The sequence below is a fragment of the Hypanus sabinus genome, unplaced genomic scaffold (assembly GCF_030144855.1).
Source record: "Hypanus sabinus isolate sHypSab1 unplaced genomic scaffold, sHypSab1.hap1 scaffold_1116, whole genome shotgun sequence".
NCBI classification, from domain to species: Eukaryota; Metazoa; Chordata; class Chondrichthyes; order Myliobatiformes; family Dasyatidae; genus Hypanus; species Hypanus sabinus.
In genome coordinates this window covers 19228-35438 of record NW_026779173.1, presented here as the reverse complement: position 1 = coordinate 35438, position 16211 = coordinate 19228, and the positions used below count along the sequence as shown (strand labels likewise).

General features: G+C 49.4%; 1 protein-coding gene across 1 annotated transcript; it reads left to right on the top strand.

The window, feature by feature from the left end:
• Window positions 1-45: 45 nt before the first annotated feature.
• On the top strand, window positions 46-15614 carry LOC132386357 (zinc-binding protein A33-like). The gene is made up of 6 exons (XM_059958613.1): window positions 46-535; window positions 1010-1105; window positions 1516-1749; window positions 3566-3588; window positions 3675-3793; window positions 14920-15614. Exons 1-6 carry the CDS (start codon window positions 125-127, stop codon window positions 15468-15470), a joined length of 1434 nt encoding a protein of 477 aa, XP_059814596.1. The 5' UTR covers window positions 46-124; the 3' UTR covers window positions 15471-15614.
• Window positions 15615-16211: the final 597 nt, after the last annotated feature.

Here is a 16211-nt window from a genome sequence, read left to right as displayed (position 1 = left end):
ATTGTGTGAGTGTTGTGTGATTCCCCGAGTCTGCAGCGCGCGTAGTGGACAATCCCGGTACTGCAGGGGATCAGCAGCTCTCCGAAAGTGAAAGCATTCTGAATCAGGAAGTGCTGGAGTTAACATGGCTTCGAAAGGACCGGCCGAGAGTTGGACCGAGGAGGTAATTTGTCCCATCTGCCTGGATTTCTTCACCGATCCGGTTATACTGGAGTGTGGACACAACTTCTGTCGCTCTTGTATCACACAGTGTTGGGAAAGGGAGCAGAAAAACTCCTGCCCGGAATGTCGAGAGGAGTTTACTGACCGCACCCTCAGGGTGAATCGGGCCTTAGCAAATCTGGCTGAAAAAGCTCGAAATCTAAACCTGAATCCGAAAGGGAAGGAAAGTAAACGTCACTGCGAGGAACATGAGGAAGAACTGAAGCTGTTTTGTGAAACGGACAAGACACTGATCTGTGTGATCTGTGCAGCTGCGCAGGAACACAGAGAGCATCGATTTGTGCTGATTAAAGAGGCTGTTAAAAACTATAAGGTAAAAACTAACGTTAATTTAACACTTAACACATTTCCTTTGTCCTTTGCAACACCTGACTCCTAACCTCCCCCCTCGTCGCCATTCAGGGCCGCAAACAGCCTAGTTCCTCCCGTTTCTTCCACGGTCGATTGTCCTCTCGTATTAGATTCCTTCTTCTCCAGCCCTTTACCTCTTCCACCTGTCCCCTCTCAGCTTCTCACTTCATCACCCTCCCCCACGTTCCCCCTCACGTTGTCTCACCCGTCACTTGTCAGCTGGTTCTCATCCCCAACCTTTTTATTCTGGCTTCTCTCCCATTCCTTCCCAGTCGCAAAGAAGGGTCTCATCCCGGAACACCGACTGTTTATTTCCCCTGAATAGATGCTGCCTGACTCACTGAGTTCCTCCGTCATTTTGTGTGATAATCGGGTTTGATCACCTGTTTCTTTTGATGCATCTTTGTTTCTATTTCCTTCACTCTCTGACTTCCAGGATCAGCTAAAATCTTCCTTAGACTCTCTCACAAAAAAGAAATCAGACTTCCAGGAAAAGGAGCAGCAACAGAAAGAGAAGATTTCCGGAGTTCGGGTGAGGCTTCCTGAGCGGAATTTCTGATATTACTGTCGAGTTTTGCTCCATTTAATGCAGAATAGCCGAGTATCGCAGCTCCAGTGACCTGGGTTCGATCCTAACCTCTGCTGCTGTCTGTGTGGAGTTTGCATGCTCTCCCTGTGACCACGAGAGACTCCGACACATCCCAGGGACATGCTGGATGAATGGCTAATTACCGTTAACCCTGAAAAGGTGGGGAAGGTGTGTGTGAATCAGATGGGAGTTTATGGTTCAATATGTGAGAGTAGGTTTCAGGAAAACGTGAGGGAATGGTGTTGACGGGAATGCTCTCAGAAGTAGCATGGACTCCAATAGACCGAACTGAACGACAAAAGGAAACAGAGCACAGCAATGCAGTATATTAATCTTCACCTTTCCTTCGACAGGAACAGTCACACAGTGTTCAGTCCCACATCACATCCCAGTTTGCTGAACTGCGCCAGATTATCACTGAGAAAGAGCAGAGCTTACTCAGGGATCTCAGGGAAGAAGAGAAGAGGATTCTCAACCCAATGGAGAAAAATCTTCTAGCACTTCAAGAGAATATAAGGAGTATTCAGGAGGAAATCACTAAGTTAAAGGAACAGATGGATCAGAAAGATGGTGTGATATTTCTGAAGGTGAGGGATTATATTTCAATTTGTTTCTGTCAAAGGGCACGAAATGAACAGTGGTATATTTGAAATAAACACAGCACAGAGGCCAATTCTAACAAATCAATTGCCGCTGCTGGCGACCTCACACAAGTTGTTATACCTGCATGATGCGCCCTCCCATCACTCCAATAATGACATTTCAAAATGTCCAAGGTACGCTTTCAGTCCTTCATTAGCAAAATACAATCTTGAAGCGATGAAACTTCAGGGTAATTCATTGTAAAGTAAGATGCAACACAGCGGTCAAGAACAGAATGACATCCGCCCGTTCCCAGCTCAAAACTGCCCAGAACAATGTACAGATACGTAACCTTTTCCCTTCGCTTTTACCACGTCCCCAATCACGTGACGAGTTACCATAATAAACACGTAACACAGAATACAATGCAGACAGAAAACAGACGTGTTGCTCCTACACACAGCATTTACAAATGGCAGTAAACTGTTTCTCACCAGACAATTGTTGCATCTATTCAGGGTTGTTGTTGTCCCATAATAATAAGATTATTAAGGGATTGGACACGCTGGAGGCAGGAAGCATGTTTCCGCTGATGGGTGAGTCCAGAACTATAGGCCACAGTTTAAGAATAAGGGGTAGCCCATTTAGAACAGTGATGCGGAAAAACTTTTTCACCCAGAGAGTGGTGGATATGTGGAATGCTCTGCCCCAGAAGGCAGTGGAGGCCAAGTTTCTGGATGCATTCAAGAGAGAGTTAGATAGAGCTCTTATAGATAGCGGGGTCAAGGGATTTGGGGAGAGGGCAGGAACGGGGTACTGATTGTGTATGATCAGCCATGATCACAGTGAATGGCTGTGCTGGCTAGAAGGGCCGAATGGCCTACAGCTGCACCTATTGTCTGTTGTCTATTGTCCTAAAACTGGGCTTCCACAACTTCTGTACACCCCAGGACAAAATGCAAATCTCTCTGAAATTATTTACTCCGATCATAACACAGAGCTGCTGACTGTTTCCTTATTTACCGCATTAAATATCCTCTGAAACTCCCATTAACACCCGGTTCCAGTCACAGGCTGTGAGTGTGTCTGTTGCAGTTGGTGTGAGGGTCTCTCTGTCAATCAGTGAGAACAAAGAATTTGACCCACAACTCAGACTTACCCTCCATATCCGGTTTCCATCAGATTATGGAAACTTTCAATGTCTCTTTATTTTTTGGATATATTTTGCATGGGATTATATCCCATTCTCTATCATAAACAGGCCATTAGGTCCATCTTCTATCAGTATCCCTGCTTCACAATCCTCCTGCCACCTACTCACCGCAGCCAGCAACAGTGCCCCGAACTCCCTGGTCCCTCACGTGTTTATCCAGCCTCCCCATTACAGTCACTCTGCTGTTCCATTTCATCCACTCCTGTGGCAGCAAGTTTCACATCCTCCTCACTAAATTTCTTGTGGAATTTGTTAAAATCCATCTGGAATTACATCTCCCCACGAGTCTCCCCATAAATAGAGATACTTCCTCCACCCGCACATAATCACATAGATCACTGATCTTAAATTCCTCCATCCTATCACACTGACGTCATATCCAGATGAAAATGCACAGCCTGTCCTGTCTTCCCTGTAAGTTTCTTCCTCTCAGTAATGGTTTCACATTCAGAAACTTTCCCTGTAATTTACCCCATGGTTCTGTATTGTCCGTGTGTGTGAGTGACTGTGGGAGTTGGAATTTTCAACTCCTTGTAATGATTTGGATGAAGTTCAGGATGTGGACAGTAAGTGCAAGTCTAATCAGATTTGTGTTTTATTTATTTCAGGAAGAAGCTCGTCGGAACAGAAGGTAGGACAGGCTCTTTACTGAAACCCTGAATGGATTTGAAAATAGTTCAGAATAGCAATTTATAACCAGCAGTTTAATATTTACAGGATTAATGACGATATCCAGGAATTGTCAGTGACAGATGAGACCCTACCGGTTGAAAAATTCGATCACCTCTATTTGTTGAACACAGTGCTGAGAGAAACGCTTGATGCTATTAATCGAGGTAAAACTTACAAAGATTCATTTCTCCTTGTTTATGAAGATCAATTTAGTTCCAATTTGAGGCAAAGATTGTCTGTAATACTGGGCTGAAGGGGAACTGAAGTTTATTCCACATCAACCCCACTGACTGGGAGGCATCACTGTCACATGGTCAGCTGGAGATGTCAGACCCCTGGACACACCAGCACAGGGTCACAATACAACCAATACACGGGACTGGCGGATGAACCACTGTGTTCCAATCCCAGGCGAATGCACTAACACACCAGTGCATAAGTTTGGATCCAACCAGAGGAACTGGTGTTGTGATGTTGTTGTGGCCATCGCGGAATCATGGTTGTAGTTGGGATCTGAATGTCCAAGGTTACACAATGTATTGGTGGTATAGGAAGGTCGGGTGAGGGGGTGGTGTGGCTCTGCTGGTAAATCAGTAGCAAGATGTGACATAGGATTGGAAGATGTTGAATCTTGTGGGTTGAGGTAAGGAACTGCAAAAGTAAAAATGACACTGACACCAGTCATATACAGGCCTCCCAACAGTCAGTGGGTTGAGGCCCACAGATTACAACTGGAAATAGGAAAGGCTGATGAAAAGGACAATGTTATGATAATCATGGGAGATTTCAACATGCAGGGCAATTGGGAAAATCAGGTTGGTAAAGGATTTCAAGAGAGTGAGTTTGTTGAATGCAATGTGATGGCTTTCTAGAGCAGTTTGCCATTGAGCCTACTTGGGGAACAGCTCTACTGGATTGGGTGTTATGTATTGAACCAGAGGTGAGTAGTTAAAAGAAACCTTAGGAGGCAGAGCTCACAACATGACCGAGTTCAACTTGAAATCTGGTAAGGAGACAGTAAAGCCTGACATTGTAGTATTTCAGAGAAATGAAAGAAATTACAGTGGTCTGAGAAAGGAGTTGGTCAAAGCAAATTGGAAAGAGATGCTGGCAGGGATGAGTGCAGAGCAGAAATGGTGTCAGTTTCTGGGAAAATGAGGATAGATGTACTCCAAAAATAAATAAATACTCAAATGGCGAAATAGTACAACCATGGCTGACAAGAGAAGAAAAGTTAATGTAAAGGCAAAGGAGAGGGCATACAACTAAACAAAAATTATTCGGAAGGGAGAGGATTGGGAAGCTTTTAAATATCTACAGAGGGGAACTAAAAGGATGATTGGGTGGGAAAAAATAAACAAGAAATTGATTTGAATTGAACTGGCCTGGTTGAAGAAGCTGTCCCGGAGCCTGTTGCTCCCGGCTTTTATGCTGTGGTACCGTATCCCGGATGGTAGCAACTGGTACAGTTTGTGGTTGGAGTGACTCTGGTATCCAATGATCCTTCTGGCCCTTTTTACACACCTATCTTTGGAAAACAAGATAGCAAACAATATCAAATTATTTTTCAAGTATTGTGAAAAAATAAAACAGAGATGAGAGTGGATGTAGGACAGCTAGAAAATGAGGCTGGATGGATAATAACAGAGGATAAAGAGATGGCAGATAAGCCAAATATTTTGCACCATTATTCACCGTGGAAGACACCAGCACTGTGCCCGGTGTTGAAGAGTGTGAGGGAAGAGTAGTGAGTGCAGTTACTGTTACAAGGGAGAAGCTGCTCAAAAAGCTGAAAGCCCTAAAGATACATAAGTCACCCAGACCAGATGAACTGCACCCGTGTTCTGAAAGAGGTCGCAGTAGAAATTATGGAGGCATTCCAAATGATCTTTCAAAATCATTGGACCCTGGCATGGTGCCAGAGGACTGGAAAATGGCAAATGTCACTTGACTCTTTAAGTAAGGAGGAAGGCAGCAGAAAGGAAATTATTGACCAGTTTGCCTCACATCTGTGGTTGGGAAGAAATTGGAGTCAGTTGTTAAGTATGAGGTTATGGAATACTTGGTGACACTGGACAAGATAGGACAAGTCAGCTTGGCTTCGTTAGGGAATATCCTGCCTGACAAACCTGTTGGGATTCTTTGAGGAGATTACAAGCAGGATCGATAAAGGGGATGCAGTGGATGTTGTATATTTGGAATCTCGGAAGGCCTTTGACAAAGTGCCACACATGAAGGTGGTAACCAGGTTAAGAGGCCATGGTATTACAGAACAGTTACAGGCATGGTTAGAACATTGGCTGATTGGTAGGAAACAGCGAATGGGAGTAAACGGAACCTTTCCTGGTTGGCTGCCAGTGAGTCCTGTTCCACAGGGACACAGGTGTTAGGACACCTTCATTTTATGCTGTATATCAAGAATTAGCTGATGGAATAGACAATAAGATATAGGAGCAGAAATAGGCCATTCGGCCCATTGAGTTTGCTCCAATATTCAGTCATGGGAAGACCCAATTCTTCCGGTCATCCCCACTCCCCTGCTTTCACCCCATACCATTTGATGCCCTGGCTAAATGAGCACCGGTACATCTCTGCCTTAAATATGCCTTGGCCTCCACAGCCACATGTCGCAACAAATTCCACAGATTCTCCACACACACTGACTAAAGTAATTTCTCTGCATCTGAGTTCTAAAAGGACGTCCTTCAATCCTGAAGTCATACCCTCTTGTCCTAGAGTAGATGGCTTTGTTTCCAGGCTTTGCAGATGATACGAAGATTGGCGGTGGGGCCGGTAGTGTTGAGGAAACAGTTAGTCCTGACAAGGACTTGGATGAGGAGAAAGGGAAAGAAATTGGCAAATTATATACAATGTTGGAAAATACATGGTCCTGCACTTTGGTCGTAGAAATAATGTGCAGATTTTCAAATGGGGAGAAAAATCAAAAAAATCTGAGACGAAATTGGACTTAGCAGTCATTCTGCAGAACTTCCTAAATGGTAACTTGCAGGTAGAGTCAGTGGTGAGGAAGGCAAATCCAATGTTAGCATTGAATTCAATCGGTTTAAATAGCATTCATTTCAAGAGCAGGGATGTGATGCTGAGGATTTATAAGGCACTGGTGAAGACTCACCTTGAGTATTGTGAACAATTTTGGGCTCCTCGTCTAAGAAAAGATGTGCTGGCATTGCAGAAGGTTCATTTCATAAGGATGACTCCAGGAATGAAAGGGTTATCATACGAGGAACGTTTGATAGCTCTGTGTCTGTACTCGCTGGAATTTAGAAAGATGAGGGGGAATCTCATTGAAACCTTTCAAATGTTGAAATTCCTAGAAACCTTTCGAATGTTGAAAGTCCTAGACAGAGTAGATGTGGAAAGGATGTTTCCCATGGTGGTGGAGTTTAGGACAAGAGGGCACAGCTTCAAGACAGAGGGGGAATCTATTTAAAACATGTGGAGAAATTTGTGCCAGCAGCTGTTGAATTTGTGGAACCTGTTGGGTGTATTTAAGGCAGAGCATGATAGGTTCTAGATTGGACACAGCATCAAAGGTTACGGGAAGAAGACCAGGGAGTGGGGCTGAGGAGGGAAAATAAGGATCAGCCATGATTGAATGGCGGAGCAGACTCGATAGGCAAATGGCCTAATTCTGCTCCTATGTCTCATGGTGATCTGACCACTACATTGAAGCATTGTGAGAATGAGCTCGGACACACCAACAAGCATTGACATGGGTCAAGATTTCATCTCGGGAGAAGCACACACAGCATAACCGGCCTGGCAAAGCTCCCTCACACACATACACAGGAAGGACAGGCAGATTGTAGTCAGAGCCTCAGCAATGTACATTGTTATTTCCCTCAGTAACCTGGAAACCAGTCTCTTCAGAGACAGTCATTTATTCATTTAAACAACTCAATCACGTGTGACACATTGTCAACACACACCAGACATGTGATGACACACTGTAGCATACAAATTCCTCAATGTGCACACTATCCTTCAATGTGTATACACACACACACACACACACACACACACACAGACACACACGATATACTATCAGAGTGTGACACACAGCCACAGAAACAGGCACAAATTCCCATTTAGGATTGAAATCTGCCGTCCTTACCCAGTCTGTTTGTTCTGTGTCACTGAGCTGCCCTCTGACGTGACGTCACATCAACACTTCACAGACAGACTCCGGGGTGAGATTCCTCAGGAGGATGATCTGGGAGGGTTTGACGGATGTTGAACTCACGGCCCACTTCATCAATCTGCAAGACTAAGATGTCTTCTTGAGCATGGCCCATTTGTGTGTGTTTGCCCCCCCCCCATCCCTCTAACCATTTCCCATCTGTGTATTTATTTTAAAATATGTTATTTTTACCTGTTTCTACAGCGTCTGAGGGCAAATTCCGTTCACCAACCTCCCTCTCTCTGAGAATGTTACCCGATTTCCCATCTCACTTTCAATCTGAGGCCTCTGGTTCTGTACTCCCATTTCTTGGAAAAAGAACGTTATTTAAGCTCCTTAGAATTATTTACCTTGATAAGGGGTCACACCTGAACATCCTACACTACAGCTGAATAGCCCAAGCTTACTCACTCTTTGCTTTTAACTCAAGCCCCCAGTCCTGGTAACATCCTCCTGAAGCCCCCCGTCCAGCGTAATGACATCCTCCCCATATTCGGGAACCGGAAATGCAGACAATACTCCAAGTGTGGTCTATCATCGACATCAAAGGCCTTGCTTAAGTTCATGTGGACAGTGTGGAATAGGCTGATGAATACAGGACTGAAGGTGTTTTTTTGAGATTGGTACAAGAAGGGCGGTGTGGGAGCTAAATTCTGAAGGAAGACCGTTTAAAAAAAAACTTTGTGTACAAGGACGGCGAGACTGCGCAGGACAGCGCGGAGAGTTTAAAAAGATGACCACCCTATACCGCGGGCAGCGGAGTGGGTGGCAGCAGAGTGTAGGGCTTTGGCTCAACGGGCTTAAGCGGTAACGGAAAGAGGCGAGAGCGAGGCACCGACTCTTTTTCTCCCCTTAGCAAATCGGCCTGGACGGACGGGGGAACAGCAGGGCACATTAGTTAACCGTTTAAAAAGTTTGTGTTCTTGGCGAAGTAAGTGGGTCAGTAGACCTATCTTTCTTTGTTTCATTCCTGTAGAATTAGGTAGCATGTCTGCAGGGTTAGTGCTTTGTTCAGGGTGTCAGATGTGGGAATCCTGGGAGACCTCCAGCCTCCCTGATAGCCACATCTGCACCAGGTGAACCGAGATTCAGCTTCTCGGAGACCGTGTTAGGGATCTGGAGCAGCAGCTTGATGACCTACTGCGTATTAGAGAAAATGAAGTGGTGATAGACGGGAGCTACAGAGAGGTAGTCATCCCTAGGCTACAGGGGTCAGAAAACTGGGTGACTGTCAGGAGAGGGAAGGGAAATGCCAGGGTAGTGGAGAGCACCACTGTGTCTGCCCCCCTCAGCAACAAGTATATCGTTTTGGATGCTGTTGAGGTGGATGACCTGACAGGGGACGGCCACAATGACCGGGTCTCTGACACTGAGCCTGGCGCTGTTGTGCAGGAGGGAAGGAGGGAGAAGAGGAATGCGGTAGTCATAGGGGATTCCATAGTCAGGGGAACAGACAGGAGATTCTGTTTGCCTGGTAGAGATACCCGCATGGTGTGCTGCCTCCCAGGTGCCAGGGTACGGGATGTCTCGGATCGGGTCCAGAATATTCTGAAGGGAGAGGGCGAGCAGCCAGCTGTCTTGGTACATGTTGGTACCAATGACATAGAGAGGAAAAGGGAGGAGGTCCTGAAGAGAGATTTCTGGGAGTTAGGAATGAAGCTGAGAAGCAGGACCTCCAGGGTAGTAATCTCAGGATTGCTGCCTGTGCCACGTGCTAGCGAGGGCAAGAATAGTAGGATCAGGCTGATGAATGTGTGGCTGAGAGACTGGTGCAGGGGGCAGGGCTTCAGATTCTTGGATCATTGGGATCTCTTCTGGGGGAAGTATTAACTGTTCAAAAAGGATGGGTTACACCTGAACCCGAAGGGGATCAATATCATAGCAGAAATGTTTAACAGAGTTGTTAGGGAGGGTTTAAACTAATTTGGCAGGGGGATGGGAAAAAGGTGACATAGGATCGGAAGGTGCAGAATCTTTATGGGTTGAGCTAAGAAATCGCAGGGGTAAAAGGACCCTGATGGCAGTTATCTACCAACCTCCTAACAGCTGCAGCGATGTGGATTACAAATTACAACAGGAAATAGAAAAGGCTTGCCAGAAGGGCAGTGTTATGATAATTGTGGGGGATTTTAACATGCGAGTGGATTGGGAAAATCAGATCGACACTGGATCTCAAGACAGAGAATTTGAAGAATGTCTGCGAGATGACTTTTCAGAACAGTTTGTTGTTGAGCCCACTGGGGGATCAGAGGTACTGGATTGGATATTGTGTAATGACCCAGAGGTAATTAGAGAGATTGAGGTGAAGGAACTGTTAGGTGGCAGTGATCGTAACATGATTGACTTTACTGTGAAATTTGAGAAAGAGAAGCAGAAATCCGATGTGTCGGTATTGCAGTGGAGTAAAGGAAAATACAGTGGCATGAGAGAGGAACTGGCCAAATTTGACTGGAAAGGGACACTAGCGGAAGGACAGCAGAGCAGCAGTGGCTGGAGTTTATGCGAGAAGTGAGGAAGGTGCAAGACAGATATATTCCAAAAAAGAAGTAATTTTCGAATGGAAAAAGATGCAACCGTGGCTGACAAGAGAAGTGAAAGCCAAAGTAAAAGCAAAGGAGAGGGCATTCAAGGAAGCAAAAATTACTGGGAAGACAGAGTATTGGAAAGTTTTTAAAAGCTTACAAAAGGAAACTAAGAAGGCCATTAAGAGGGAAAAGATGAACTATGAAAGAAAGCTAGCAAATAATATCAAAGAAGATACCAAAAGCTTTTTCAAGTATATAAAGAGTAAAAAACCGGTGAGAGTGGATATAGGACTGATAGAAAATGATGCTGGAGAAAAAGTAATGGGAGATAAGGAGATGGCTGAGGAACTGAACGAGTATTTTCATCAGTCCTCACTGAGGAAGATATCAGCAGTATACCGGACACTCAAGGGTGTCAGGGAAGAGAAGTGTGCGCTGTCATAATTACGACAGAGAAAGTACTCAGGAAGCTGGATAGTCTCAGGGTAGATAAATCTCCAGGACCAGATGGAATTCACCCTTGTGTTTTGAAGGAAGTAGCTGTGGAGATCGCGGAGGCATTAGCAATGATCTTTCAAAAGTCAATAGATTCTGACATGGTTCCGGAGGAGTGGAAGATTGTAAATGCCACTCTGGTATTTAAGAAAGGGGCAAGGAAGCAAAAAGTAAATTATAGACCTGTGAGCTTGACATCGGTGGGAGTCAATTGTCAAGGATGAGGTTACGGAGTACCTGGAGGCATATGGCAAGATAGGCCAAACTCAGCATGGTTGCCTTAAAGGAAAATCCTGCCTGACAAACCCATGGAAATCTTTTGAGGAGATTACAATTAGGCTGGACAAGGGAGATGCAGTGGATGTTGTGTATTTGGATTTTCAGAAGGCCTTTGACAAGGTGCCACACATGAGGTTACTAAACAAGATAAGAGCCCATGGAATTACGGGAAAGTTACATATGTCGATAGAGCGTTGGCTGATTGGGAGGAAACAGAGAGTGGGAATAATGGATCCCATTCTGGTTGTCTGCCAGTTAAAAGTGGTGTTCCAGAGGGGTCCGTGTTGGGGCCACTTCTTTTTACGTTGTATATCAACGATTTGGATTATGGAAAAGATGGCTTTGTGGCTAAGTTTGCTGATGATACAAAGGTAGGTGGAAACTCCCCCACCTGAGGAAACAGAGAGTTTGCAGAGAGACTTGGATAGATTTGGAGAATGGTCAAAGAAGTGGCAAATGAAATACAATGTTGAAAAGTGTATGGTCATGCACGTTGGCAGAAGAAATAAACGGGCAGATTATTATTTAAGTGGAGAGAGAATTCAAAGTTCTGAGATGCAACGGGACTTGAGGGTGCTCGTGCAGGATACCCTTAAGGTTAACCTCCAGGTTGAGTCGGTGGTGAAGAAGGTGAATACAATGTTGACATTCATTTCTAGAGGAATAAAATATAAGAGCAGGGATGTGATGTTGAGGCTCTATAAGGCAGTGGTAAGACCTCACTTGGAATACTGTGTGCAGATTTGGGCTCCTTATTTAAGAAGGGATGTTCTGACATTGGAGAGGGTTCAGAGCAGATTCACCAGAATGATTCCGGGAATGAGAGGGTTAACATGTGAGGAACATTTGATCACTCTTGGACTGAACTCCATGCAGTTTAGAAGAATGAGGAGGAACCTCACGGAAACATGTCGAATTTTAAAAGGCATGGACAGAGTGGATGTGGCAAAGTTGTTTCCCATGGTGGGGGAGTCTAGTACGAGAGAGCATGACTTAAGGATTGAAGGGCGCCCACTCAGAACGGAGATGCAAAGAAATTTTTTTAGCCAGAGGGTGGTGAATCTGTGAATTTGTTGCGGCAGTGGAGTCCAGGTCATTGGGTGTATTTAAGGCAGAGATTGATCAGTATCTGTGTAGCCAGGGCATCAAAGGTCATGGTGAGTGGGTGGGGGAGTGGCACTAAATGAGAGAATGGATCAGCTTATGATAAAATGGCGGAGGAGATTCGAAGGGCCGAATGGCCGGCTTCTGCTGCTTTGTCTTATGGTCTTATTTGAATGCACCAGTATACGGAATAGGGATCTTGTAGTACAGGTAGAGTTTGACAGGTACAAACATAGGCAGGTACGACTTTGATCGAAGGAATAAAGGCATAGACAATTCTGTAAACAGGGCGAAATTCAAAAATCAGAGGTGCAAACGGACATGGGTGTCCTTGTGCAGGATTCCCTGAAGGTTAACTTGCAGTTTGTGTCAGTGGTAAGATTGGCAAACTCAATGTTTGCTTTCATTTCGAGAGGATTAGAGTACAAGAGCAAGGATGTAATTCTGAGGTTTTATAAGGCGTTGGTCAGACCACACTGGGAGTATTGTGAGCAGTTTTGGGTCCCTTCTATCGGAAATCATGTGCTGGCATTGGAGGGGGTGCAGATGATTCACAAGAATAATTCCAGGAATGAAAGAGTTAACATATGAGGGGTGTTTGATGGTTCTGGGCCTGTACTCACCGGAGTTCAGAAGAATGGCTGATTTATTATCCCCGGGGCCGCACTGCCCGAGTCTCCCCCCGATCCCCGGGGCCGCGCTGTCCGAGTCTCCCCCGATCCCCGGGGCCGCGCTGCCAGAGTCTCCCCCCGATCCCCGGGGCCGCGCTGTCCGAGTCTCCCCCCGATCCCCGGGGCCCCGCTGTCCGAGTCTCCCCCGATCCCCGGGGCCGCGCTGCCAGAGTCTCCCCCCGATCCCCGGGGCCGCGCTGTCCGAGTCTCCCCCCGATCCCCTGGGGCCGCGCTGTCCGAGTCTCCCCCCGATCCCCTGGGGCCGCGCTGTCTGAGTCTCCCCCGATCCCCGGGGCCGCGCTGTCCGAGTCTCCCCCCGATCCCCGGGGCCGCGCTGTCCGAGTCTCCCCCCGATCCCCGGGACCCCGCTGTCCGAGTCTCCCCCCGATCCCCGGGGCCGCGCTGTCCGAGTCTCCCCCGATCCCCGGGGCCGCGCTGTCTGAGTCTCCCCCGATCCCCGGGGCCGCGCTGTCCGAGTCTCCCCCCGATCCCCGGGGCCCCGCTGTCCGAGTCTCCCCCCGATCCACGGGGCCGCGCTGTCCGAGTCTCCCTCCGATCCCCGGGACCCCGCTGTCCGAGTCTCCCCCCGATCCCCGGGGCCCCGCTGTCCGAGTCTCCCCCCGATCCCCGGGGCCCCGCTGTCCGAGTCTCCCCCCGATCCCCGGAGCCGCGCTGTCCGAGTCTCCCCCCGATCCCCGGGGCCCCGCTGTCCGAGTCTCCCCCCGATCCCCGGAGCCGCGCTGTCCGAGTCTCCCCCGATCCCCGGGGCCGCGCTGTCCGAGTCTCCCCCCGATCCCCGGGGCCGCGCTGTCCGAGTCTCCCCCGATCCCCGGGGCCGCGCTGTCTGAGTCTCCCCCGATCCCCGGGGCCGCGCTGTCCGAGTCTCCCCCCGATCCCCGGGGCCCCGCTGTCCGAGTCTCCCCCCGATCCACGGGGCCGCGCTGTCCGAGTCTCCCTCCGATCCCCGGGACCCCGCTGTCCGAGTCTCCCCCCGATCCCCGGGGCCCCGCTGTCCGAGTCTCCCCCCGATCCCCGGGGCCCCGCTGTCCGAGTCTCCCCCCGATCCCCGGAGCCGCGCTGTCCGAGTCTCCCCCCGATCCCCGGGGCCCCGCTGTCCGAGTCTCCCCCCGATCCCCGGAGCCGCGCTGTCCGAGTCTCCCCCGATCCCCGGGGCCGCGCTGTCCGAGTCTCCCCCCGATCCCCGGGGCCGCGCTGTCCGAGTCTCCCCCCGATCCCCGGGGCCGCGCTGTCCGAGTCTCCCCCCGATCCCCGGGGCCGCGCTGTCCGAGTCTCCCCCCGATCCCCGGGGCCGCGCTGTCCGAGTCTCCCCCCGATCCCCGGGGCCGCGCTGTCCGAGTCTCCCCCCGATCCCCTGGGGCCGCGCTGTCCGAGTCTCCCCCCGATCCCCTGGGGCCGCGCTGTCTGAGTCTCCCCCGATCCCCGGGGCCGCGCTGTCCGAGTCTCCCCCCGATCCCCGGGGCCGCGCTGTCCGAGTCTCCCCCCGATCCCCGGGACCCCGCTGTCCGAGTCTCCCCCCGATCCCCGGGGCCGCGCTGTCCGAGTCTCCCCCCGATCCCCGGGACCCCGCTGTCCGAGTCTCCCCCGATCCCCGGGGCCGCGCTGTCTGAGTCTCCCCCGATCCCCGGGGCCGCGCTGTCCGAGTCTCCCCCCGATCCCCGGGACCCCGCTGTCCGAGTCTCCCCCCGATCCCCGGGGCCCCGCTGTCCGAGTCTCCCCCCGATCCCCGGGACCGCGCTGTCCAAGTCTCCCCCGATCCCCGGGGCCGCGCTGTTTGAGTCTCCCCCGCGATCCCCGGGGCCGCACTGTCCGAGTCTCCCCCGATCCCCGGGGTCGCGCTGTCCGAGTCTCCCCCGCGATCCCCGGGGCCGCACTGTCCGAGTCTCCCCCGATCCCCGGGGCCGCGCTGTCCGAGTCTCCCCCGATCCCCGGGGCCCCGCTGTCCGAGTCTCCCCCCGATCCCCGCGGACTCTCTAATTTTCTGCTTCTCCCCCCAGTCTCTGTCACCCTGGATGTGGAAACGGCGAATCCGTGTCTCGAGGTGTCTGAGGATCGGAAGAGTGTGAGACGGACCTGGACCCGGAGGGATCTCCCTGACACCGGGAAGAGATTCACATTCTGGGCTTGTGTGCTGGGATCGGAGGGATTCCCATCGGGGAGACATTACTGGGAGGTGGAGGTGACGGGGAATCGGGTCTGGTTTCTGGGAGTCGCCGCAGAGTCTGTGGAGAGGGAGGGATGGGTCAGTCTGAGTCCGGAGACCGGATTCTGGGTCATCGGGCGGGATGGTGACGTGTTACATCGGGATTATGACGTGTCCGGTCTCACCTCCCCCGAGTCCCGTCTCGCTGCCGGTCCCATCCCCGGGAGGGTGGGAGTTTATCTCAGTTACGAGTCCGGGACAGTTTCATTTTACAACGCGAAGACCAAGTCCCATCTCCACACCTTCACTGGGAATAAATTCACGGGGAAACTTTATCCTTTCTTCGCGCCCTGGGATGTGAACCAGTGGCTGAGAATCTGCTCCGGTTCCGCTCCGGGTCTGTAAACGGGTCCAGTGCCGGGACCGGCGTCAGGAGTAAAGTCCCTGTAAATATAAATGTGCGGAGAGTGCAGCTAAATACGTGGCTAAGGGGATGGTGCAGGAGGGAGGGCTTCATGTTTCTGGACAATTGGGCTTTGTTCCCGGGAAGGTGGGACGGTTTGCCCCTGAACTGGGCGGGGTGGGGGGGGGGAAATAACATTCTTGCGGGTAGATTTGCCAGTGCTGCTCCGGGGAATTTAATCTAGATTTGCAGAGGGAGGGGAACCAGAGTGTTAGAGCAGATAGTGAGGTGCAGGAGGATAAGGAACATGAGAGGACTGCATGTATAAACGGAAATGAAAAAAAAAGCAGATGATATACATATTCTCAGGTACATCTATTTCAATGCACGGAGTATTGTCGGTAAAACAGATGAGTTTAGGGCTTGGGTTGACACGTGGGATAACGACATGACTGCTATCAGTGAGGGGTAGAACTGGCAACTTAATGTTCTGGTAAAATTGGAGAACGGCCAATTTTGTGGAAATGAAAAAAAGGATCTAGGAAGAGTGGATTGGGATAAGTTTTTTTTCTGGCCAGGATGTGTTCAGTAAGTTCACAGGCATAAGAAATTAAATAGAGATTGGGTTGGATATGTTATAGCAACTTCATTTAATTCAAAATCGAGAGGAGTTGCAATTTCGGTTAATAAATCTTTACCAATTAAAATACAAAATGTAATAATTGATTCTAGGGGGAGATATG